At 33.9% G+C, this 24,890-nt stretch overlaps 4 protein-coding genes across 7 annotated transcripts; 2 read left to right on the top strand and 2 right to left on the bottom strand.

The window, feature by feature from the left end:
- The first annotated feature begins 6,614 nt into the window (after window positions 1-6,614).
- Window positions 6,615-6,932, top strand: LOC140884985 (auxin-responsive protein SAUR40-like). Its single transcript, XM_073291893.1, has one exon. It carries the CDS (start codon window positions 6,615-6,617, stop codon window positions 6,930-6,932), a length of 318 nt encoding a protein of 105 aa, XP_073147994.1.
- Window positions 6,933-7,769: 837 nt separating this feature from the next.
- On the bottom strand, window positions 7,770-10,415 carry LOC140883968 (RNA polymerase II transcriptional coactivator KIWI-like). The gene is made up of 4 exons (XM_073290599.1): window positions 10,233-10,415; window positions 9,964-10,069; window positions 8,495-8,517; window positions 7,770-8,129 (listed from the first exon to the last, which is right to left on the bottom strand). Exons 1-4 carry the CDS (start codon window positions 10,362-10,364, stop codon window positions 8,070-8,072), a joined length of 321 nt encoding a protein of 106 aa, XP_073146700.1. The 5' UTR covers window positions 10,365-10,415; the 3' UTR covers window positions 7,770-8,069.
- Window positions 10,416-11,331: 916 nt separating this feature from the next.
- On the top strand, window positions 11,332-13,971 carry LOC140881820 (uncharacterized). Of its 4 annotated transcripts, none has more exons than XM_073287418.1 (3): window positions 11,332-12,333; window positions 12,498-12,569; window positions 13,574-13,971. In XM_073287418.1, exon 1 carries the CDS (start codon window positions 11,416-11,418, stop codon window positions 12,322-12,324), a length of 909 nt encoding a protein of 302 aa, XP_073143519.1. In that variant the 5' UTR covers window positions 11,332-11,415; the 3' UTR covers window positions 12,325-12,333; window positions 12,498-12,569; window positions 13,574-13,971. The 4 variants fall into 4 exon arrangements, with proteins under 4 accessions (XP_073143519.1, XP_073143516.1, XP_073143517.1 ...); XM_073287415.1 differs by having other exon boundaries at window positions 12,456-12,569; XM_073287416.1 differs by having other exon boundaries at window positions 11,332-12,349; window positions 12,456-12,569.
- A 155-nt stretch (window positions 13,972-14,126) lies between these two features.
- Window positions 14,127-16,684, bottom strand: LOC140881819 (uncharacterized). Its single transcript, XM_073287413.1, has 3 exons — window positions 15,806-16,684; window positions 15,063-15,137; window positions 14,127-14,387 (listed from the first exon to the last, which is right to left on the bottom strand). The coding sequence occupies exons 1-3, from the start codon at window positions 16,682-16,684 to the stop codon at window positions 14,271-14,273; spliced, it is 1,071 nt and encodes a 356-aa protein (XP_073143514.1). The 3' UTR covers window positions 14,127-14,270.
- Between the last annotated feature and the right edge of the window lie 8,206 nt (window positions 16,685-24,890).

Below are 24,890 nucleotides of genomic sequence, written 5' to 3'. Positions count from 1 at the left end.
ATTCAGCTAGAGCCAGATCTGTCCTTTGTTGACCAATCCGTATCCCAGACAGGAAGGAGAAAGTTCTTCGGAATAAGACTATATCACTTGTGATGGTACAGTGGCAGCGCCGAGGCGTTGAAGAAGAAACTTGAGAAACTGAGAGTCGTATGCAAGCGGAATATCCTGAGTTGTTTGCTTTGTACTTTTGATTTACCATGTAAGATGTAATTATAGTTGTTGTAATAAAACATGGTTTGAATGTTTCATATTGTTATCTTGATTTATCTTTAGATATTATTTCGCGGACGAAATATCTAAAGGTGGGGAGAATGTAGTAACCCAGAACTCATTTTAAGATAATAATATGTTAAACATGATTAAGGGTTAGTAATTTTGGAGTGTTATTGGACTTCGGAGGAGAATTTGGGCTTTTGAATTTGGGCCAGATCGGAAGCTCCGATCCCAGCCACTTCGGAAGCTCAGCGGAAGCACAGAGATCGGAAGCTCCGATCCTGGAACGGAAGTTCCAATCTTCGGCTGCCTGCTTTGCCCGATGACTCAGCCACGAGTTTTGACAAGTGTTGATCGGGGGTGAGATCGGAAGCTCCGATCGTTGGATCGGAAGTTCCGATCTTGGCGTGTCCTGCATGCACGCAATGAGCTGGATCGGAAGCTCCGATCCTGAAATCGGAAGTTCCGATCCTGGCCGGGAATTTTGCCTATAAATAGGGCTTCTCAGATTCATTTCTAAATACGAATTCCCGAGTTTCTTTATTCAGTTATATAGTGTGAGATATACACTTGAAGGACCTATCGGTTATAATAGAGGTTCTAGAATAACCAAAGTGTGGTTATAGTCATCCGGAACTAGCGACTCCAAAGGGATAACTACGGACGAAGGTATGGTCCGGGAATCTATTTAAGTTTTGGGAGTACTTATTAGCTTAGTTAAAGCTTATAGAATTTATGTAGTGATACGGTAAAATTTTGAATATAGGCTTGGAACCTAGGATCCTATTATACTTGAACTAGCCTAGAGGTACGTACACATTGACTGAGATTGCCAGCGAGTATACATGTTTATATGTTGCATTTATTTGGCATTATTATATGGCATGATATATGATTTATCGCTTTCTATATTCATATGTCATGTGCATATACACGTTGAGCCTATACCTTGTTATACCTGACTATAGAGCCGCTCAGCTCTATACTCGATAGTCTGTCACTGAGAGTACCGCGACGGCGGGGGCATTTATGTCTGTCTACTCTGGTGTACTAGACGAGTGTGGTTGCACCCAGAGGTTGATCCGTGCGGTGGCATCACTCATGTGGCACCGGTTCTGAGCATGATTTTTCAGATGACCCTGTACCAGTCATCATGTTGCATGCATTATATAAATATGTTTACTCATGTCTATGTACTGGGCGTTAGCGCTCACGTCCTAGTTGTTATCTTGGACACCCTATTCCATGGGGCAGGTCGCAGGATGGACGGAGCTGGTAGTTCAAGACAGGACTAGGGAGCAGGAGCCTTGAGGATTTTATTATACAGCAGGATTCGATATAGCTGTATAATGTTTACTGTTTAAGTTTTTGATATGGTTGTATCACTACAGATTTAAGCCTGGATTATGTTACTAAGCTGATATGTAAATTATGGTTTTGTTTCCGCATGTTTTACTATGTTAAGTTATTTTGCTGTATTAAGTTTAATGCATGCTATTAGTTGCCAGTTAGTAGGTGATACCATGCAGGGTCACTACATTCTCTGATGAAGGATCTGAGGAATCTGCCTCAGAAGCAGATGTTTCATCAGATGCTGCTGACATTCTTGCTGACATCTTAGATGAGGAGTATTTGAATATTGTAGAATTTTTCAGAATTCGGAATTTGCTGGCTATTGTCACTGTTATTACACCTTTCTTTAGGAAGTCGGTGTTGCTGATACCCCGAACAACACCTTGGATGAAGACTACCGTGTAAGCCAATCATATTCCTCTGTTTTTTTCTGAGAATGCTGCAAACGATTGGCAACACTATGCCAATTGTGACTTCTTTGAGGACCACACCATTGATTTGAAAGCATATGGCGCACAAAGTCTGGTAAGAATTTTCCAACTCAGAAATATGTTCGCTACTGTGATATATGCTACTCTTTACTTTAGACTTATGGTCTTGGAATTATACTGAAATTTGACTAAAGCTGTGTCGAACCCTCTTTCGCAAAATTTGGAAAAGTTCATGTGAGGGTTCATATTTTTGAGTTTAGTCCTACTGTGATTAATGGATTCTTTAACTCACCCGAGGTGGAAAAAGATGTGCAACTTGCTTTTATAAGATAGCTTATGTTCTTTACAAGACTGCAATCAAGACTTGGACTCCGTCCACAAATTTCACGTTTGTCACCAAACAACGAACTGGTGTGATATTTGCTGTAGGAACTGGAGCAGCTTTGAACTTTGAAAAGCTTGTGTTTTACTACAGTTATGCAATATGCAAACTGTGGATTGGTATCTTACATGCTCATGTTTCCTTATTTGATATTTGATGTCATGTTTCCTTATTTGATATTTGATGTGCTAGTATCTCAATATTTTGAAAACCATGATGATGATCCTTTATCTGCTGTTGTTGAGGTACTGAATCTTGCACCAGCATTACTTTGAGGTAACATGAAATTGGACCTACCTTGGTCAGAAACAGGTGCTGCTGCAGATGCTGTGGCAGATGTTGCCAACACCTCCCCTGCCACTGCCATATTTGTTCCTCCTACTTCAACAACGGGATTCTATCTTTATTCAATCCCAGATGTTGCATGTTGAACAGAAGATTTTACAAGCCAAAGAAGACATTGCTTACTATGAATCTCTTATGTCTTAATATCGAATTTTTCTTGGTGTAGGTACCTCTTCTGGACAAAAAGGGGGAGAAGATAATCTGGTGGCTCTAGCTCTGATGGAGAAGATAGTGACTCTGGTTCTGAAGGAAAAAAAGCTAGTTCTGGCGAAGCAAATGATAGATCATCACAGAGCATTAAGTTTAATTTTTTGTGGTTTATTTTGCTCTGCTCTGATTTGTCTTTATGTTTTTGCTCTGATCTGGTTCTAATCAATGTTAGCTTGTTTGATTATGACTCTCTGATTTGTTCTAAGTTTTTTTCTGCCCTGACTTAAGTATTGTGAGGAGATGTTGGGAACATCCTCGACAACATCTGTGCTTAGACTAATTAAGGGGGAGAATGTATTTTCGTATTCAGGGAGAGAATTGCTATTCAAAGGAGTTGTGATGTGTACTGAATTGATTAAATGTATTTTGTGATTCACTTTTGAACAGGTATTAAGTATTTTCTGATATCGCTAAGTGTTGTGTTCAGATGTTGCCAACATCCTTGACAACACTCAGAATTGAAAGATCAAATTCAGGGGGAGAACTGATTTGATAAGTTTGAACTCAGGGGGAGTTCTGAGAATTAATATTCAGGGGGAGTTGCTGAATTGCTTTTAGGTGTTTTGTCCAGAAAGGCAAAAAGGGGGAGATTAAAAGGAATTAATTATTCCTTGATATCTTTCCATGTTTTGAAAGATTATAATATTGTGTTTTGTCTTTTTAGGATTGATAGTTAATATTGTGTTTCTTATCTATATGCTTGATATATTTTAAACTAGGAATAGTTTTGATTTGAATTGAGATAATATAATATTCCTAGATTTAAAATATGGTTGATTGGATTATAGAATGATATTTCCTATATTTGAAAGAGTTTAAATATGTATATATTTACTTGATTATTTTGTAGGAGATATTATTCACTTATCATAATATATCTGTATCTCCTAACTTATCTTTATTTTCTTATCTTTGTAGATTGGTTCGAGTTTGAAAGGAAAGAAGATCAAGGTTTATTGGAGATAAGATTGTTCAAGCTTAATTGGGTGTCCTTCACGTTGAATAAATAGGAGAGCAGATCGTGCAGAACATGGTGTGCAAAAATATAGAGTTTGAGCGAGATAAAGAGAGCGCACCACAGAGCTTCATATAGACAATTCAGAGATACATTCACGAGAAATCAAGAGCTCTGAATTGAAGAAGAAGATCGAAGATAGCACAACAGTGGTTGTTGCGTTTCTGTATTACCGTGAAGTTTTTCCAGAACACTTGGAGTACTTTACACTTGCAAAAGTGTTGGTCGAAAGACCTTTTGTTCTTCTCATATTTCGGCAATCAGAACCAACTCCTTATTCGGTTTTATTGTTCTACTTTCAGTAGACTTTTAAGGGAGTTGTTTTTATTTATTCTTTATTTTCTCACATGCTTTGAGAAAATTGATTTTTACAATAATTCACTAGTTTTAGGGTTTGTAAAACTCTTTAATTATTTTTTAGTGAAAGTTTTGCCCTGAGGCGCTGCAAGAGTATTTTATACTCTTGCTTAAATATTTGAGTCTGATTTGTTTGATTGCTTATCTATTTTATTCATGCTTTCAAAAATTCTAATGCATGGTAATCAAGGTGTTATTGAAGATGTTGTCAACACCTAGTGACAACATCTGAATATATTTGTATATGCAACTTTTTATTACTTTAGTATTTGTGCATATTTACTCTTGATTATTTTTATTGTTGGTTTACTGTTAGTTTGCTGTTACTATTCACGTTTTAATATTTCCGCTGCATGTTGTGTAGGATGTTGTCAACACCTAATGACAACATCTGATTCTGATAATTTTTATGAACCATGATATCCCTTACACAAATTAGCACGTTTTATAGGTAATAAAGTGTGAAAGTTAACTGATTGCTACTTTGCTTCGTTCAAACAAACTTTACTCAAAATTCTACAAAGAATTAAAATAATTATAATATTGATTGTGTTATTTGTATTTGTGAAATTGTGAATTGATTATTTCTTTTAAAAAAAAAACAAATTGATTATCACATAGTATTATACAATCTTTCATCGTGTCATTATTTGAAACAATTGGTGTGTTACTATATTATGCTATATTCTTATTTAAAAGGAACGTAAATTTGTAATCATATTAATATAATTTAATAGTTAAAGAAACAGTCCCATTACGTACAATATCGTGTACAACAATTAAAAATATCGTGCAAAGTGAGATGTGAAATGTGAACAACTGATGATGGAGAAGATTCCATAAAATATTGACCGATTTAGAACAAAATCTAGACGAAAGAAATATGCATGAAACGATAATGTGTACGAATTTGTACAATTAAATAATGCAAACGATCCAGTATTTAAATTGTCACCAGGCAATAATTTTACTACACTTTAAGAGTTAGTATTCTAAAAATGGATAACACGAATTTATATATTTTTTATTTTTTGTATTTCATTTACCAGGTCGGCCAAAATCACAGCTTACTATGATAGTATGATTTAATATTTCCAAAATTTATTATTAGAATCTGAATACTTTTAATTTTGAATTTCATTTCCTGACATAAACTACTTTTGTTGTTCGATCTTTATCTAGTGTTTTATTTAATATTTGATATTCTCTTGGTCTATTTACCCATCAATGATCAATTAGACAATTACGCATCTTTGTTTCAATAAATGTTATCTCGAACTTTGCATATAATCAGAGTTATAAATCATTATGTTTCTTTATATACAATATTGATTTATTGTTTCTATATATGTTCTCTAATATCCCATCACACGAGTTAAATAATGCATTAAGCGTTTACTTGCCTTGATAAATGAAGGATAACATAGATAATACTAACTAATCCTATGTTTACTTGCAAAATTGAAAAATGGTATAAATCTTTAGGCCCGTTAATGATAGGATTGAGAGATGATTTTTAGTCCTAAATTTTTAATGGGATTATAAATATTATGGAGTGAGAGAATGAAAAAAAATCAATTATGTCCTTCCTTTTTATCTTCCACCTTCTTTCCTTCTTTGCCGAACATATGATTATTATGATAGCTAAAGGATGAAATCGTAATTTGTTCTTAATTATCATTTCAATTCCAAAATTAATCTATCCAACTAAACATATTATTATTTATCCATAATCACTCTCTATCATATCAAATTATATTAATAATCATACTTTAATCTATCATTGTTCAATCCTATCATTCAAAGTAAACGTAAATAACGAAATAGTTCTAAAAATAAATTCCAAATAATTAATAGTATACATCATTTATCTAAAGTAAATAGATATAATCTTCGACACTTGTACAATAAATAAATATGATCAACTTTGTCTTAACGGCATGCAATCTCCCTCACTCACCAACAAAACCAAAATCATGCCAAACCAGTGATATGGCCCCATATCTATTCATGCACACATACATAATTTGTATTTATCATTATAATTCATTGTAAATAATTAATGTGTAGTTATCATCATATTTATAAAACTCAATTATTGCAAGACACATCATTAGTCAACATTATACATCACTTTTGATGAATCAAGACAAGTATTAATTAACCACACATATCCTTAGTGAAACCACCCATCTTTGTTCCCTGAAACTCCTACATGTGTTCTAACCATGCATTGATACTGCATATATCTCGATCGCTTCCGCTGTCTCGAGTGGTGTCCAGATCCACAAACACCATCGAAGGTGTCATGGGGGTGAGAGCGAGTAAATTGAGCAGATTCGCGAGCTTTTCAAATCTAAGACAACTGAAATCAGGATCACCTTCAGCGACACCAAAAGGGTACATCCCAGTCGATGTCGGCGTGGACAATGAAACTAGACGTTTCATGGTTCACACGAGAGCATTGTGCGACTCGAAGTTCTTGGAATTGTTGGGTAGATCGGAAGAGGAGTATGGATTCCGTAATGAGGGAATTATCAGGATTCCTTATGATGCAAAAGCTTTTGAAAAGTGGATCAACAAAGGTGCCAAGAACAAGACTTTTTTCAGGGTTCAGCCCACATAGGAATCGAGTGGGTATTGTTATTGTATCTTTCCCATTTTATTTTTTAAGAATAGCCTGTGTCATTTTGTTATACGAAAGTTCAAATACTGCATCTCTCTTAGTCTAGAAAAACAGATCATCTATAGCTTAAATCAGGTTGTTCTGTTTGACAAAATATGTGGTACTCGATATGTTTTAAGAATTTTCATTTTTGTTGCATTTGGGTTAATAGATTTGATTCTGACATACAAATTGTGCTTTGATAAAAAGATTTGAATATGGTTACATCACAAATATATTTTTAAAAAATAACACCTAGCTTCAGAAGTTACTACTGAACTACAAGTTCAGCTGTAGGGTTTTACCATCCCAATCAACTTCAGATGTGAACATTTGGTTAAGATTCCCACCCGAAAAAAAAACGAAAGAATGTTCTAAAAAGCGTCGCCTCGGCGTTTAAGATTCCAACTTAAAAAACTGAAAAAGTGATGCTCAAGTTTGTCTTGAACCTCATTAGGAAATTCATCTATTAACAAGTGCAGACAAGACTTAATCTTTGAGATGTTTAACCTCAAGAACTCCACTTAATGTGTTGTCTAGTTGCTACGCGACTGGACCATTTTCCACGATATAAGCTCGTATGCAGTACCAACAACCAACCATCAATTAACATACACTTTTCAACTAATGACTTAGAAAGGGAGCCATGCTACAGTTACACCAGTGATATACATGCTTATCATCGATGCTGTTGGTGAATGTTGGACTATGTAGTACTATGTTCAACACATCAGATGTGTATCTTCCATCATAGCAGAGAAAACCTTCCAGACAATAGCATAGAGAAATACTGCTCAATGATCAAATGAAGTCATACGCTATGAACGCGGAACTCGACATGTAGTTAATGTACATCAGAATAATCTTGGTGGCTACAACAAAATAATCAAACTGTGCCACCATCAAAATAAGGATATTCATGATCATGAAAGTCGAGCACTACGATTCATGAACCTACATGTCCTAGGATGACTTCCCTAAGGATAGTCATTATGCTTGTCAACCGAGTTCATTCAGCTATCAACATTACATACATCATTCTATTTAAAGATCCCTTCAAAGTTCCTTGCAGACATCCATATGACGAGAAACGCTATTTTATGCTTTCCCTGAAACTTCATTGTCAATTTCATCCACATGATCTCTAAGAATATTCCACTGCAAATATCAGGCGATGAAAGAAATTTGATGAGCTAAAGATAATAAGTTGGAAAAGCATTGGCTGCGTTTGATGGAACGGTTTGGGAATATAATATTTCCAATCATCATTTATAAAAGTCCATTCATTCTATATAGTTATGTTTCAAGTCCGTAAATCAAAAAGCCAAAACCCACTAGTTAAGCTATATCTTCGACCACAAGAACGAGTTTCAATTTTTTTTTTATCATGCAAGTAATTTGGAAATCCATTACTCAGACAAATCTTTCAACCAAACCTCAACCTGATGGAATTTTATCTCAACATTTTTCCTAGGTAGAAATACACACAAAAAAAAAAAAAGAAAGAAAGAAAGAAAGCATACCTGGTCAATGCCCAATGAAATGCCTGTAGAAAGGAGTATAACAAATTAGCCAAAATGAAACATAATTTGATTTGAACTTTAAATGACAAGAAGGAAAAGAGAGCACGAAGTTTCATGTTAAAAGGTATGCAAGCAAAAAACGCACCAGGTTTACAATTATGTAAGACTAAATACAACTGATGCCTGAAGAATGAGTCATTGAGCATGAACTGCCCACATGGAGCATCCATCCATATTACGGAAAAAAATAAATCAATTAAATCCGGACTTGACATCATATTCCCAAACTCCAGGTGGAAGAAGAATGGGCACATTTTCATGAGAATCTAAAGACTGAAAAATTTACTGATAACAGCTCCAGATAGAGGAGTAATCTAGTCGATAAATGCATCCTTCTAATCCCCGTGTATAGTGCCTCTGGATTGTCCATGAGCGAAAAAGCCCATTGACCACCAGACAAACCAAGATATTAACCAAGTTTAATTATTTTCTCTTTTAAGCTTATTTGAACGATAATTCTGTTTTTTTGGGGTAGGTTAGATTGGGGAGCAGCGGTAACAACTTGCAAACCCATCTAGACACTTGACTATGAAGTATATGGAAACTTGAACTTAAAATTTGCAAAGTGAATTTTAAGCACTTATCGAAGCTAAAAGATGCAATCTTTCCCTCAGAAAGCACATCACAAATACTGAAATACTCTCTGTCATAGCTCTTTTATCAAGTTAACTGATTCCATAACCCCCAACTTTTATGCTGCACATTCAGAACCAGAACGGCAGAACCAATACCTCAGCCACCCATGTTTAATAATGTTCCGTAAATAAAACGCTGATTTTTCAACAAAAGACATTCACATGATAAAATCTTCCACAGAAAACAAGAGTTGCTCACACAAGAGAGTAACCTAAAAAAAAGGCAAGAACATTCTGCAGTGGAATTCAACCATCATCACAAGGCGACATGATCTAAATATTTTTCTGCTTATTCAAACCCACTCTCTCTCTAGTTTGGTAAAGTATTTTAACTGTCTTATCAGTTTATACTTAGCACTCAGTTAGAAAATGAGTGAATGATAAGCTTTCATTGTTTCTCATTCGATTTTATTAGCTATCACATGTTATCAAACCGGTTATTTTTCAATGCTCTTTCATTTTTAATTAGGACACTAAATTCTAGAGCGCTTTTAATCCTATGAATTCAGGCGAGAGAAATGGGGGTTGTTGCTCAATCTTTTCTCAACCACAAATCTGTAGTAAGATCATCATTCACTACTCATTAGTTTCAATAAACCCTTTCCAGAGAAAGAAAAGGCCACGCACCAATTTTCATGCTCAATCATACCGAAGAAAGTCTTCAAACAAACTAAACAGAGAAGAAGACCAAATTTTGCTTATCGAATAAACTCAACATTGGACACAAGCATTTGCCTGTCCTCCAAACTGAAAAAAGCAAAAAAAGAAAATTACCCTTTTTGCCAGGAAACTCCTTGCCATCTTTAACATAAAACTCCCTAATATCCACCACAATCTTCCCTTGCCAGTTCCTCACCGACAATTTCCGATTCTTCGACAACTATAATGAAACATACGATTCCAATAGTAATCGACTATTCACAAATGAACCCCGACCAACTAAGTACACAAAATGCATTCCTTTTTCAAGCCAGAAAAGGGATTTTTGCGTCGCACTTTAAACGCAAACACACAAATTGAAAACGGAAGGGAACCGAGCTTACATCACAGATGTGTATCTGGTCGGATTCATCAGCAACGTCACCGGAGGCGGAGGACTTCGAAATCTTCCTCGGAGGCTCCTCATTTTCGGAGAGTGCTTCATCCTCTACTCTCTTCTTTCCCCTCCACGACATTTTCGCGATCGAAATGCAGAACTCACTGAGCCAGGCCAACTTGGGAGAGGGAAAGTTGAAGGGGTGGAATTTGGGGGAATGTCGCTATTTATTCGATAAAAGTCGCGTTCCGTTTTATGATACAAAGTGCGATTTTAGGGACGAATACATACATCCCAACTTCAGAATTGTTTTCACTAAAATTATACTTTTTAAACTAAAAAAATACTCTTTATCTCTGATAAAATGGTTCAAATAATAAATTTATATATACTTTTTAATATAAAAGTAATTTTTCTTTAAAAGATGTAAAAAGTAGAATTTTAAAAGTCACGTATTTTTATTTTTTATTTATTTAATTTTTAAAATACAAACTAGTAAACCTTACATTTTATAGGAGTATTTTTTTAACCTCGGTAAACTATTTTATTTTTAAAAAATGATCTCTTCAAGTGTATTTGAAATACTCTACAGCAGATCACTTTTTAAAAAAAAAAAATAGTTGAGCGAAGTTATTTTTTCAATTCTCCTCTTTAGCAAAATTAAGAAAATAAATTTTAAAAAAGTGAGAAGCGTATTCGATAGTTCAAAACATCTTATCTTAAAAAATAAGACATGTTTTTGCTTTTATCACGATTAAATCACGTGTACGTCGGTCACTTGATAGTTTAAAAGATCTTTTTCATATATATCAATCGGAGGAGATTTTGAAAATTTAAGAAGTTACCATTTAAAATTTTCAAATGTTCACACTTGTGTAATTTCCTTCTATTTTAAGTATCAATCCAAATTCAGTGTGAATATTTAATAATGCCTACTCTTTTAGAAACTTTTTCCCTTTAACCAACCTTTTTCCTTGGTGCAAAGTCGCGTTTGCAACTAGCGTTTTCATGGCTTCTTTATTTCCCTTTCGACTTTGAAAGGGACTAAAGTCGCGTTTCTATATACATCCACGCCACAAATAGCCAAATTGGGTACGAAACAAAAACTTCGGACAACGCATAGAAACAAAATGACCATCATCTTCTTCTTGCAGTCACTTGAATCTGATCTTATTTCTTGTGTGTGAAGGATGTTTCCGCTGAAACTCGTGAGATCCATTGTGTTCGGTGATAATAATATCTCCAACAACCCTCTTCTTGTAAGCCAAAACCACCAATTTCTTCAAAGTTCCAATCTTGATTATAATGGTGATGATCCCAGTAACAACACCATTTCAGCGCATTCGAGAAATAGAATCCCATTGGTGTTGTTTGTTCCAACGCAAGAACTGGTTAGAGATACTTACAGATTGGCCAAGATTGCCAGAGACATTGGGATGGATCTCAACTTCAATCCGTCTATCTCTCACGTGATCTTTTCATGGCCATCACCATCACCACCACCATCATCCCAATCCTCCTCCTCCTCTTCATCATCATCATCATCATCATCATCATGTGCATCGACATCATCAACATCACATTGTTGGTCATTGGCAAATGATAGTGTTCCAGTGCCGTTTCCCTCTTTCACCACTGCATCCCTCTCCCACCTTCGCCTCCTCGCTAATCTCTCTAAAGGGTGTTTCAAGTTGGTTTTCTTGAAAAATTATTGCAGCCCGGAAGAAAAAATCGAGTCTTTGAGCAATAGTAATTGGCACAGCACCTCACTCTCACTTATTTTTACACGCACAGGTGAAAAAATAGATTCGATGGATGGATTTTCTAAGGCGTTGCTTGGAATGGGATGGACCCTTTTCAAGACTAACAATAATGGGAATGCTTCCCAAAATTCTTTGAACATGGAAATTTACTTGTATAGGAAGACAGATTTGAATAGACTTTGTATTGCCAAACAGCAGCCAAGTGTAAATGGGGATTCTTGGGAGAGTTGTAGAGTCAGGGAGCTGAGGCTGCCGCTGTTGGATTTCAGAAATGCACCTCTAAGGATTCTGCAGTATATTCTTCTAATGACTGATGATATCTTCTATCTTGCGTAGACAAACTAGGTGAGTGGGTTATCATGTATGTTCGTAGTTCTTTGTTTTCGGTTGCCACCTTATTTATATGCTGAAATGTTTTATTTTTGCCTATTTTCCTGCTTATGGTGGTGATTTGCATTGATGGCTAGTGAAAAATGTCTTCCTGAAGTTGAAGCTTTGAGGTTGTTCAGGGAACTTATGATATGGGGATTGAGCACTCAAAGATTTGTTCGGACATTTGATTCTTCCTAGTTGGATTACAGGTATAAATTTTGCAGCTACTCAAACAATTGAGTCTTTATGAAGAGCATATAGTTTATGAACAACATAGAGAGCATGGCATCTGATTTACTTTTGGATTCCATCATGTGGCCTGTAAATCATATTTCGACTAGTTTTTATCTCATTTGATCCTACTGTGAATTGAAATGGTGACATGAACCATTTTACTCGTGCCGTTCGGGTGATGTTGAAATGAGATTGTCATGTTATTACCTATTGAGCTAAACTCTACAATCTTACCAAGTGTATTCTAGAGTACATACCCATTCAACATTCTTCTTCTCCATACCCAAATGCAGATAATTCATATTATCTTCAGTCTCTACCAAAACAGTAGTGGAACACCAGGAAGGTTGAATAAACAGTGAATGTCTATTCTGAATTGCCATGTTTGTCAAAATTGCTTGTCCTGAACATTTTCATCAGAAAATGACTCGGATGACGATTTGGTTCAAATGAGGAAGCCTGAGTAGGAACTTGAGATGTTATGGAGAATCTTATGGTCTCATGCTGCTTACCTTACTAATCTACTAGCTTGTGAAGTGCAATAATTCGATGAATTATGTTGGGACAAGTTAGAAAGCGTGGCTTAAAAGGTTGCAAAAAGTCACAGACTTTTGACATGTCAAGGTGGCAATCATTTTTAAATTGGCTTTGGGACCAAAAACTAGCTCGATTGTTTAGAGTACCCATTTTCCTTATATATTGATCAAACGGGGAGAGTAAAATACTCGAAATTCGTGCTCTACTTGATATTGCTTCAGCAGTAGCTCAACTCACTCAGAATTTGAACTTTTTTGGCTTTTAGAGCGATAAATGATCATCTGCAGATTAACGTTAGGCTAAGTAGAGTAGCAATTTAGATGAAAAGATTGAATAACTAACTAGTATCTAGTGTTTTGTTTTCAGTAGCTCGTTTGCTTCCTGAATAATTGTAAACCAAGTTCTCTAAATTTCAATAGTTTTTTGTGATAATCGGTACAAGGTTTCAAGACAAAGGTTGATCCAAGTATACCGACCTCGACACACATTCTACAGGAAGATGGACACTTTCTCATGCTGATTCAATGCAGTATTCAACTGTACAGGACATCAGCTTGAAATACAGCATTACTGCAGCCCGTATATGAGGCCGGCTGGAGAACACTGCCGATAAACACAAGAATGTGCGGATACTTTCATTACCAAGGGGGTGTTGGCATGATATACATTTAGTACTTATCACTGTGTTGGTTTCTTTTTAATAGCATGCACTCGTTACTAAAAATTAGTTCAAATTTCATGTGATAACAATTTTGAAACACGTCTCGCCCCTGGCTTTTAACTTTGCTTCATGTTAACCGTAGAGTTCTAGCATACGACAGGTTACTTGATCCGTGGGCATTACTGGCTCCGTGACTCACAGAAGGGTGGTAACTTTTGAGATCATAGGCTTTCCTATATCTCTCAGGTTAGATTTAAGATAACATTATCCGGCCTGATGATGGAATCAGTTATTACGATCGCTTTAAGGCCGAATGTTTGCGTTTGAGATACTATATAGTTTTAAAATGAATTCAAAAGACTTCAACTTCCATAAACAAATACATTACTAGATTCTATATTTAGTTATTTACTAATACACCAAAGGAATACATTCACTCGAAGTCAAAAGGAGAAACGTGGAAACGGGGAAATAAAAATCACTTTGCATGAGCGGCATGAGTTCGCGACGCCCATATCCCAAACACAAGAAACCAGAAAATAAACAGGATTGCCCAGTAACGTGCAGGCCCATATTTGATTCTTGTCAGCACAAACTGCAGATGTAAGAAGAGAGAATGTTCGTCAGCTTGAGGACACGAAAACTGCTGAACTATCAATAATTGAAGCAAAGATGTAAAACGTAAAATGCGAGAAATACAATGGTGATATGTATGCTCATGCCATATTTTTTTGCTATGATCAAGAAATTTAGAATCTACAGGCCTTATTCAGGCGCTCAATTATTTTAAACAGCAACTGAACATATTTCTTTCCAAAACAATTCTACAAAAATTGTCTATTCGGAAACTATGTATGGCCAACGGCACCCTAAAGCAAATTCAACACACTAGTCCATTGGAGTGCTCATTAGCAGTACCAGATCATGTTTAACCTGATCGAGCTTTGGATAAGAAGAAAGTAAGCATGCCACACTGATCCCATTATTTAAGGGTTCAGATAAGGAAACGGGAGGTAATAACATTTAGACTATTAAATTAGTATTGTTCAGCTTCTATCACGCGTTTCCCCACAAACCAAAGTACCGTTTTTAGGGGTAAAAGTAATGATATTGCCTTCTCTTTTTCAAATTTTATCCGATTATTCCTTTTCTTTTCAGTGTTCGGCCAGTGGATAACTGCAGAACGATGAATAAATCCCAAAGGTAATGCATTTTAATGACTCCTCAAAGAGAAACTTTATTCAAGAAAATCACAGGTACATAAACTTACAAAACGAAAGAAAACCACCACTGTCAATGCACAGATGCCTCCAAGAAGAATATGAAGGCCATTTTTGGCAGTTTTCTGCAAAGTAATTTGACAGAAAGGAGGAACAAGGTGGTCAGCTTGAATTGTGTTGTTGGCAGAGATTAAAAAAATCAAATAGAAAGTTAACATGATAAGCAGAATTAGAGAGATTCATAAATCACAAAAATTATTTTGCTCCAGCTGACTCATTTTGATACATCCAAGTAGGCCAGTACTTTTCCACAAAAATGTGAAACGCTACTACATAAAACTATTAGGAAAACTGAGTATTATGCATCTTAGAGTAGATGGAAAAGTCTTAATTTCCAAAAGAAAATCTAAGTAGCACTTTGGCTTAATGAAGTTCACAACCCTCGTTTGTGACCGACTGATTGCACAGGCAAAAACTAGCTTATCAAGTAGTCGGACTTACAGAGATACCTGCCCACAAACCTATCAGCACATCGCGCAATGAATGAAGCTAGAATTTTAACCACTGAATTGAGTATTAGCGTCTTCAAGTGTAATTTTACTCGAAGTATAAGGTGTACACACATACACATGCATACAACCAGCAGACTCGAAGTTTTAAAGCATGCCCAATCTATCATGTAATCAGCATCGCTAGTAGAACTAGCTATTAGAATCAGAATATGGAGCAGAAAACATAAGAAAAAACATAGGTTGGCAGAACCCTACGAAAGTACAGCCACTCCAGCGATTACCTTTCCAACATGAGGAGCAATGAGCCATGCAAGTGTCACAGTCAGTAGGCCGGTAGCAAGCAGGATCCCAGTACCTTCAACGGCCCATTTAGTAGCAGTGTTTCCAGTAGGGGAATCTTCTTCCACAACTACATTAGAAGCTGCAGGCTGTTCGCTGACCACCTGAGATGTAGTGACAGAGTAGCTATTATGAGGATTGAACCAGAGAGAAATTTCACTTAACCTTTGCCTTCGAATAGCAGCAACAGCATCAGGATCCACGCCCAATTGTGTTTGGGATGGTGCAGGATTAGGTTGCCCATTAGCAACTCTTTCCATTAGAGCTTCATATTTTTTTAAAGAAACCAATATCCTTTTGAAATCCGCTGATTTTACGTTTTTTGCCACTGATCCACAAATTTCACACACTGTTGATCCATGGTTGATAAACCACTTAAGTGCACAAGCATAATGCGCTAGGGCTAGGTCATTTTTGCAAGAACATCCAAGATCAATGAGTTTGTCATGAAAATCATCAACACCCATTTCTACATCAGCTGTACAGATAAAAACCTCTCCACTTGGGCTAATAAATTCAATCAACTCAGACCCTTTTAAATCATTTATGCCGGAGCAATTATTTTCAGTATTTTTTAGGGAAACTTTGGAATTCGATTTCACCTCCTCGTTGACATCATTTAGTTCACATTGCGGAGGGAAAATGCCCAAAAATTCTAGTGCAGCACTTCCCCTTCTGTCTGGTTCAACACATTGACAAACTCGACAAGTTCCTAAACCTGCATCCTTATCTATTCGATGATAGGAGCCACTGTCTCTCGGTTCTTCATTCTCAATTGGCAAACCAAATTCCGTACCACCTTCACTGGTTGGACGGGACATTACTTTATCTGCAACCTTACAAGAGGTTGTCCAAATAACACATCTTAATCCTTTCCCTACCAGTGAGATCTTATAAAAAAAAATCAGGATAAGGTGAACTATGCTATTCACATATATCACTGCATAGAAAGCACCAAAGTCCAGTCCAAACAAAGTTTTTGTACAATTTCACACTAAGCAAACAAATAATATTAGATGTGGTTCCATAAAGAAACATTCTTCAAGCTCAATTCAGCACAAGAATACTGAACTTTTGTCATAACTTGGAAATGACATGAAGTTCCTACAACACACTCACTTCTGGAATACTGGCAGTATAGCTGCGAGGAAAGATATTATTCGAACTTCACTAACAACTTCATTAAATCTCTTCCACATTAAGAACAAAATTAAGGTGCAGGCCACACACTACATTCTATTCGTGCTAAAACCGCAGATGATTTTAATAGTACACAGAGAGATGCATATATCATTGCAAGCGGAGCACTTCATCTCCAAGCTTCCAGGATCAACCTCTTTGAAATAAAAGGACCGTCGAGGACTGTTCAGAAAGGAAAAATAAGTTGTAATTATAAAAATTTCACCGTTAATGTGGCTGCCAGGCATGCAACTAAGTTTTACACAACAAATCTAAGACCAAAAATTCTAACATTCTTTTCAATAGCTAAAGATCCAGGAAAAAGTATAACATAAATAATTAATCTATAAATAATAAATCAATTTGAAAGACTTGCAAATGGTCCAACCACATTGATGAATCGATCTCACTGTAAACATCTAAAAGTAAAGATAATTGTCACTTCAATGTCATAGACAACTTCCAACATCAGTAACTTTTTTTCTTTTATTACTGAATTTGTCAATAATCAAATAGAACCAGCAGCTTCAGAAAATAATTGAATTTAATTCCGTCCAAAATCTACCTCTTCACCAGAACTATAACAGATGTTAGGTGTAGCTAAAACATTTTAGCCGTTTAGTCATTTCAGCACCAGGTTTTAATATATGCCGACATACCAAAAGTTAGAAGGGGGCGACAGTAATGGAATCCAAATCATTCAAACCTTACAGCAGATTATGAATCATGTTTCAGTCACACTCTCACATCCATAATCACATAGGATAGCCGATAGCGATAGCCAGGGCCATTTGTTGCTTATACGAAGCTAACAATCGTTATAACAACTAGCTCGGTGCTCAAATAACAATACAAATGGCTACTTTGTAACCGCAGCCATGGTATATTTGATGGGACCAAAGTGCCAATCGGAATTCAGAACCACTCCCAACCACCAAGTGAAACCGCTTGGTCCTATTTAAGTAAGACGTTATCTGACATCTAAACCACCCATTTAAAAGTATCGGACAGTGTAAGCATATTTTAATCCAATCCACTTAGGTAGTATTTGGGATCCCAAACACTACCTTAATTTGGTTAGCAGGAGAAGCTCCAGTACGACAGCATGGACACCTTGAGAGGGCTCCCACCATAAAAATGGAATCTTCTCTAAATTCTAGAAGTAATTACAAACAAAACCCATGAAATTAATTTTTTTTTTAAAAAGACGACAAAGAACTGAATGCAACCTATGGAAGATTTTACGCAGTAGATGATAACCGATAACAACACTTCAACAGCATAAACTCACCATCTTACTCCAAGAATCACAATTGCATCATTTCAAACAAATCAAGCCTCGATTGCTCAAGAAACAGCAAGAAAATGCTCTCCACGAGTACAAAGTAAGCACACAGAAAAAACATTCACAGACTGTCATGAAACGCAAAATGAAACCAGCCCAGATGCATAAAAATCAGTGGAAAAATGAAAAACGAGTGAATGAAGGAAGGAACCTTCACAGATTCAGTAAAGCAGATAATAGTTGCGGGGAACGGAGCAGATGGGCTAGTGGCCAAGCAAAAGCGTCCAGCTTCATTCTTCCCACTCTGTCTCTCTCTCTCTCTCTCTCTCTTCTATAATTTTTTTTGTGTTTTTTTTATTCTCTCGGATCTCAATTTAACCCGACATTGATTTTGTTTCCTCTCGGTTCGTTTGTTCGTTTGTTTATTTTTTTTTTTATTTTTTATTTTTAATGATGTGAAAATTAACTGTCTATGTTTTCCCATGCGCAATGGATAAACCCTCAACGCGATAATCTGGAAACTAAGCTATGGTAAATCGCACTATGTACGCTACTACGCTGGCCATGTAAACCATATTAGGCATGTCATATGCAACAAGTTAGTTCAAGAAAGTGGCTAATCATTGCTTACCTATTTCATCAACTTGAGCATATCCTTAGGACTTCCTCTTGCTTTTTCTAGCTGTTTTTCTTTCTTCTTCTTTTCTTTTTTCCTAAATTTTGTTTATTGAGACAATCCATCAATATAACACGACACATTACATATTTATTTTAGAAATATATTCATTAATTTATATGGTTAACCGGGAACGAAAATTTTATTTGAGCTCTTTGATCCTACATGTATTTTCATAAAATGGGTACAAATATTAAAATCGTGGTAATATTATATCATATTCAAAAAAAATAAGTAACTGTTTCAGGTCTGAAACAAAATTTAAGAGTTAGTATCATATTAGAAAAATTTTATTAACATAGGTTATTATAATACATACGTTTTTTATTATGTTAAACACTACTTCATAAATTAATTTTAGGACATAAATCAGTATGTTTAGAACCAAAACAAAACAATTTTTGCACACTAGTAGTTTAATAAATTTAAGTACAAAACTATTCAATCTACGTGTCAATTTATATATTTATAGTATCGACTGACTCAAATTGAATACAAAATCATGATTTATATTTTCAACTTTTTAGAGATGAAGTGTAAACACAATTTTTTTTGTAGATGCGATACCATTTGTATATCAGATATGAAACATTTGGTACTGAAAATTCATACACACACTCCTACTATTCACCTTTCGAAAGATATATGAGACTAGAGAGTGTTGACAGTTTTTTTGTGAATCAAAAAGTGTTATAATTTTTTTTAACAAAGACTGAATCATAATCAAACACATAACAAATAAAATCCCTCAATTAATTTGTAACTTTTATATCAAAAACCTTCGTATGGGTGGTTTGGGGTGAACTTTGTCGGCGAAAACATGATGATCTTTGTTGACGAAACCTATACATGTTAAGTGGTCATCCTCTGTTGGCTTAGTTTATTAATGTCCATAATACCATATTATCTTATTCGCATCTCAGTTACGAGGATTTACAGTTCAGATTGATAAAACCTAGACAAAGGCAGTTTCGATTGGATGTTTATGTTGGTTTTGATGAGGCTAGAGGGAAATTTTCGATTGGGGCTATCATTAGAGGCCATTGTGGGAATATTGTTGGTGCGACACGTCGACAACACAGATAATTCGACAGAGCCTTATTACACGGTTTACTACTCTGTGTAATAGTCAATATCTCTAAGGTTGGGATATTCTTTGATTCAGTGGCTGTTGTTCAATCAATTTGTTCAGATTCAGATTTTTTTGGGCCGGATGTAGCTGTGATTGATCAAATTAAAGGCCTACTTTTGGACGCTAAATTTATTGGAGTTTATCATGTAAGAAGATAAGCTATATATGCAGTACATGTCTGGCAAAATTCGCTAGCTCTATATCTCAATCCATAGAATGAATTGATGTTTGTAAGACGCTTCTTGGTTACAAAAAGTTGTATCTGCGGATAATTTGAATTAATGCAATCATTTTATCTTTAAAAAAAACTGTTATATCAAATACAATGAGGGCATACTTGATATGAGAGAATGAGTTAGGAATGGAACGTGCATTCTCATCTTATTCCTATTACATATCCTTGGTAATTTAGTTTTGGCATGGTAATGAGAATATCCATTTCCATGAGAACGGCTAATTCAATTATTTATGGGAATAGTTGTTTCATCTGTTTTGGATAGAAATGATCATTTTCACTTCTCATTTTCATGTTTATATACAAATATTTTCATATTTAAATTATTTAAATTAAACTAATATTAACCAATATAATTATAATAATTATTATAATAATATATTATAATATACATATAAATAATTATATTATTATTATATTAATAAGAATAATTTTTTAATATTATGATTTATTTATTTATTATTATTTATAAAAGTATTAATAAAAATATTATTATTATTATATTATTATCCAATGTTATTTTAATAATAATTAATTATTATTATTTATTTATTATCATTACAAAATATTATTATAATTATATCTTATTATTTTAATAAAATAATAATTATTATAAAAATAAAAATTTGTATTGGTTAAACTATATAATGATAATTTTGTAGGAATGAGCGCTTGCTTTTTACCCAAAGCTATAGCTGGTGGTAATGATGAAGTTCAAATTTTTTAAACCGCACAGCAGCCCAAGCGCCATAGTTCGATCGCTCTACCAGCAGGGACAATTATTGCATCTCAACAATCTCTCTCCCAATAATTACACTCTCATTGAACTCAAATATTTTAAACCGCACTACGAGCAAGGACAATTATTGCACCTCAACATAATTTTATAATAATTAATACATCATTAATAATAATAATAATAATAATAAGTGTTTAAATAATTATTATTTTGAATTATGTAATTAAAATATGATTTTATTATTAAAAATAATTTGATTTCATTCATTTTTCATTTGTTTTGGTACAAATCATCAGATGTAATATAACAACCATTCAATTCTCAATCTTATTTCATTTCAAAATTGATTTTATTCCTACTTTATTCTTTTTCAACGTAACAATCATGCCTTGAGATTATATTCATTCTTTTTTAAAATTAATGTTCTAAGTTCTAATTTCTTATGTTTTTTAATCATTAATTTATTATACTTTGTTTTATTTATTAAAAAAAACAGTGGTATTCATGGCCTCGTGGGGATGAGGTGTTTTAGAGGGGAAAAATTTGATAGTTAATAGAGACCATAAATAATTTGTGTTAATGCCTCAATTTTAATTATAGTAACGTGTGCAAGTTATCTGTAACTGAGGTTTGATGTCTTTTTTTTTTTTTTTTTTTTTAAAACAAAACACCAACTTTATTACTAAGAGTCAAAAGCAATTACATCAGAAACAAGATAAGATGAGGGTAAGACAGGCCCTCACGACCAGACATAAAACCAGCTGTTCGAGCTAAAGCATGAGTTGCGTGATTCGCTGATTTACAAAAAAAAAAAAAAAAAACAATAGAACAAGACTAGTGTATATCCACGGCTAGGAATATTCTACAGTCTTCCACAATCAAACCAAAATAAGAAACATCGCTAGACTTTTTTAATAAAGCATCTATAACCAGTTTTGCATTTGATTCCAAAATGATGTTAGCCACATTAAGCTCCTTGATCCAGCTAAGGCCCTAAGGGCCTCGCAGATACACATAGCTTCGGCAAGCGTCGGATCGAAAGCTTTTAAAAAACAGTCTTAAATAACAGCAACAATTGAACCCATTATTTCTAAAGAAATATCGTTTATGTTTATTTTATGTCTTTTAATTTTCTCAAATATACATTTCTTCATATTCTACATACACGTAGATATTCCCTCTAATTAACTGTATAGTTTCTAATATTTTATATTAATAACTATATAACACAATACATAGCATGAACTGCATTATTTTGCTCACTTGGTTGTTATTTATATTTATACTCTTACATAAATAGTTGCTTACTTTATGATCACCTTGATTTGATGTGTCAAATCACTCTAGTAATCTTTTTTATCTGATTTTTTTCTCGAATTGCATGAGCTATCAGTTCTTATTAAATTATATATCCATACAAAATATTTAATAATGACTCTCACGTACAACTATAATTGAATAAAAATAATGTAAAACTAGTATCTAATGAAATCAAAAAAATAATATTATCATTTACTTATACAAACTACGATTATTATTTCACACACTCAAATGCGCAATATATATACAAAATTCTCCAGTTATATTATAAAACAAGAGACTTTTTGATTGGTCTACTTGGTAAATGGTAGTATGATTCTAATGAAATAAATCCAACATATTACATATCGAGATTTGCATTATTATTTTTTGGATTATTATATATATTGTTATAATATTAACTGTACAAACAATTGAATTTTGAAATGGAGGTAATAAGAAAAATATTTTCTCTTCAAAAAAATTAAGAAAAATATTTTTACTATCTTGTTTCACGTGATTGTAATACGATTTTGTGCAAGAATTTATCCACTTAAAAACAAAATTTATGGAAAAAAAATAGGAACAATTATTAAGGGAAAAGAATTACCTTTTATTCAATGTGATTACCCTATAAATTTGAATGTTTTGATATAGAGCGTAAACACTACGTGATCAAGTCCGACTCTATCCTATAATTAATTAATAAAAATTACAAACAAGGTCATAAATTTATATAATTGGTAGGTTCTCTAACCGACAGAAATGTAACATCAATTTGACTTCTTGTATAATTTATAATAGTGGTGTTATACTTTACTAATCAATGCAATTTTTATTAAAACTATAAACATTCGATTAAATGCTTTCAATACTTTTACATTTATTTTCATTGAAAATTAATTATTTTCCCCCAAGTTCATAATTTTAATCACCTGAAATTATATAGGTTAGTTTCTAAAGCTTAGGGTGAAGTTGGATACAAAATTTCTAACTTAAAAAAAAAACACTTAAAATAATTTCAATGTTTTAAAATGTTTTAATTTTTTTAAAAAAAAAAATAAATAATTTTGACGTTTGAATAAATATTGAACAGTGTTTTTTAAAAAAGTACTTTAACTGTTTTTTAAAAAAACTATTTTTGCAATCAAATGCTTTATTTTTAAGAAAAACATTTTTTGTAAAAACATACAAGTGATTCTTTTTTATTGACTTCTCCAACTGTAAGCTTTGAGCCATCGGTGCTACCATCAATTTTTCACATTCCAATAGTCCAATAAAAAGACTTCTATGCTCCTAAGGAGTTGTTCAAGTTGGTGGAGTAGGTGAACTCTTGGCCACAGATCAGGAGTTCGATTCCCCTATCAAGTATTAACATCTTCTTGGACTAGCTTGTCACACAGTGCTTGCATAGTGTAATTTAAAATAACGATTGCGGATTCCCACGTCACAAAAAAAAAAAAAACTTCTATCCTCTCGCCAATTCCAAATCTCGTGACTTATAAGTTATAACTAACTAATCGAACCTTTTTTATAATGCAATTATATATATATATATATATATATAGAGTTTTGTTATGCTGTCCACCAATCATGCCCAACTCCATGTCCACCATGTATAAGTCAACTCACCTATTGTACTAATCAACTCAATTATTGTACATAGTGGGCATGGAGTTGGACATAGTAATGGGCATGAAAGGTGGGCACTTGAAAAAAACTATATATATATATATATATATATATATATATATAATATTATCGAGTTCGTGCCAGCAGAAAGATAGTACCATAATATTAAATTCAATGTTCCAAATTTGTCATTTTTCTGTTACGGTTCTCTAAGTTTTCGATTTTGTTTATGTTTCTAAGACAGATTGTGTTTTTCCTTTTGATTTCCTTTTTAAATAGTACCCATTTTGCATCGGATATGTCATTATTTTTCCGTGGCACATTAGTAATTTTAACTCGAAAAAAAAATGATAAAGAAGAAGACCAAAAACCAAAACTAAACTAAATTCATAGTTATGAAACCAAAATACAAAATTAAATACTTGTAAGATATAAAATACAAAATAAGCAAATCTGGAGACATCTTGATATAATAATTTATAAATGGAAAATAATCATAAACACCACATAATCGAACATTTTATTTAAGATGAATAATTTTGTTGGTCTCCCTCAAATTCAAAATCCAATTCATATGGAAAGTTATAATATTATTCCCATTATACATGAAATAATCAGATTTTCTCAATAATATAAATATTGGGAAATATGATTTTTTTTTAATGAAATTAACCAATTTTTAGACCAGGCAGGAGTCAATAAATAAAATCTAGACCATAAATACCACGAAATCCTTTTCACTTTATTATTGCACCTTATTCAAAAATCTATACGTCCCTTTATCCAATCACATACATCCACGTCATCAATTTTGCCACGTGGGATTCGTCCGCGGCAACTCTATATAAGA

This window comes from Henckelia pumila, chromosome 2 (genome assembly GCF_033568475.1).
Source record: "Henckelia pumila isolate YLH828 chromosome 2, ASM3356847v2, whole genome shotgun sequence".
Classification (NCBI taxonomy): Eukaryota; Viridiplantae; Streptophyta; class Magnoliopsida; order Lamiales; family Gesneriaceae; genus Henckelia; species Henckelia pumila.
This window is presented reverse-complemented; position numbering and strand designations above follow the sequence as displayed.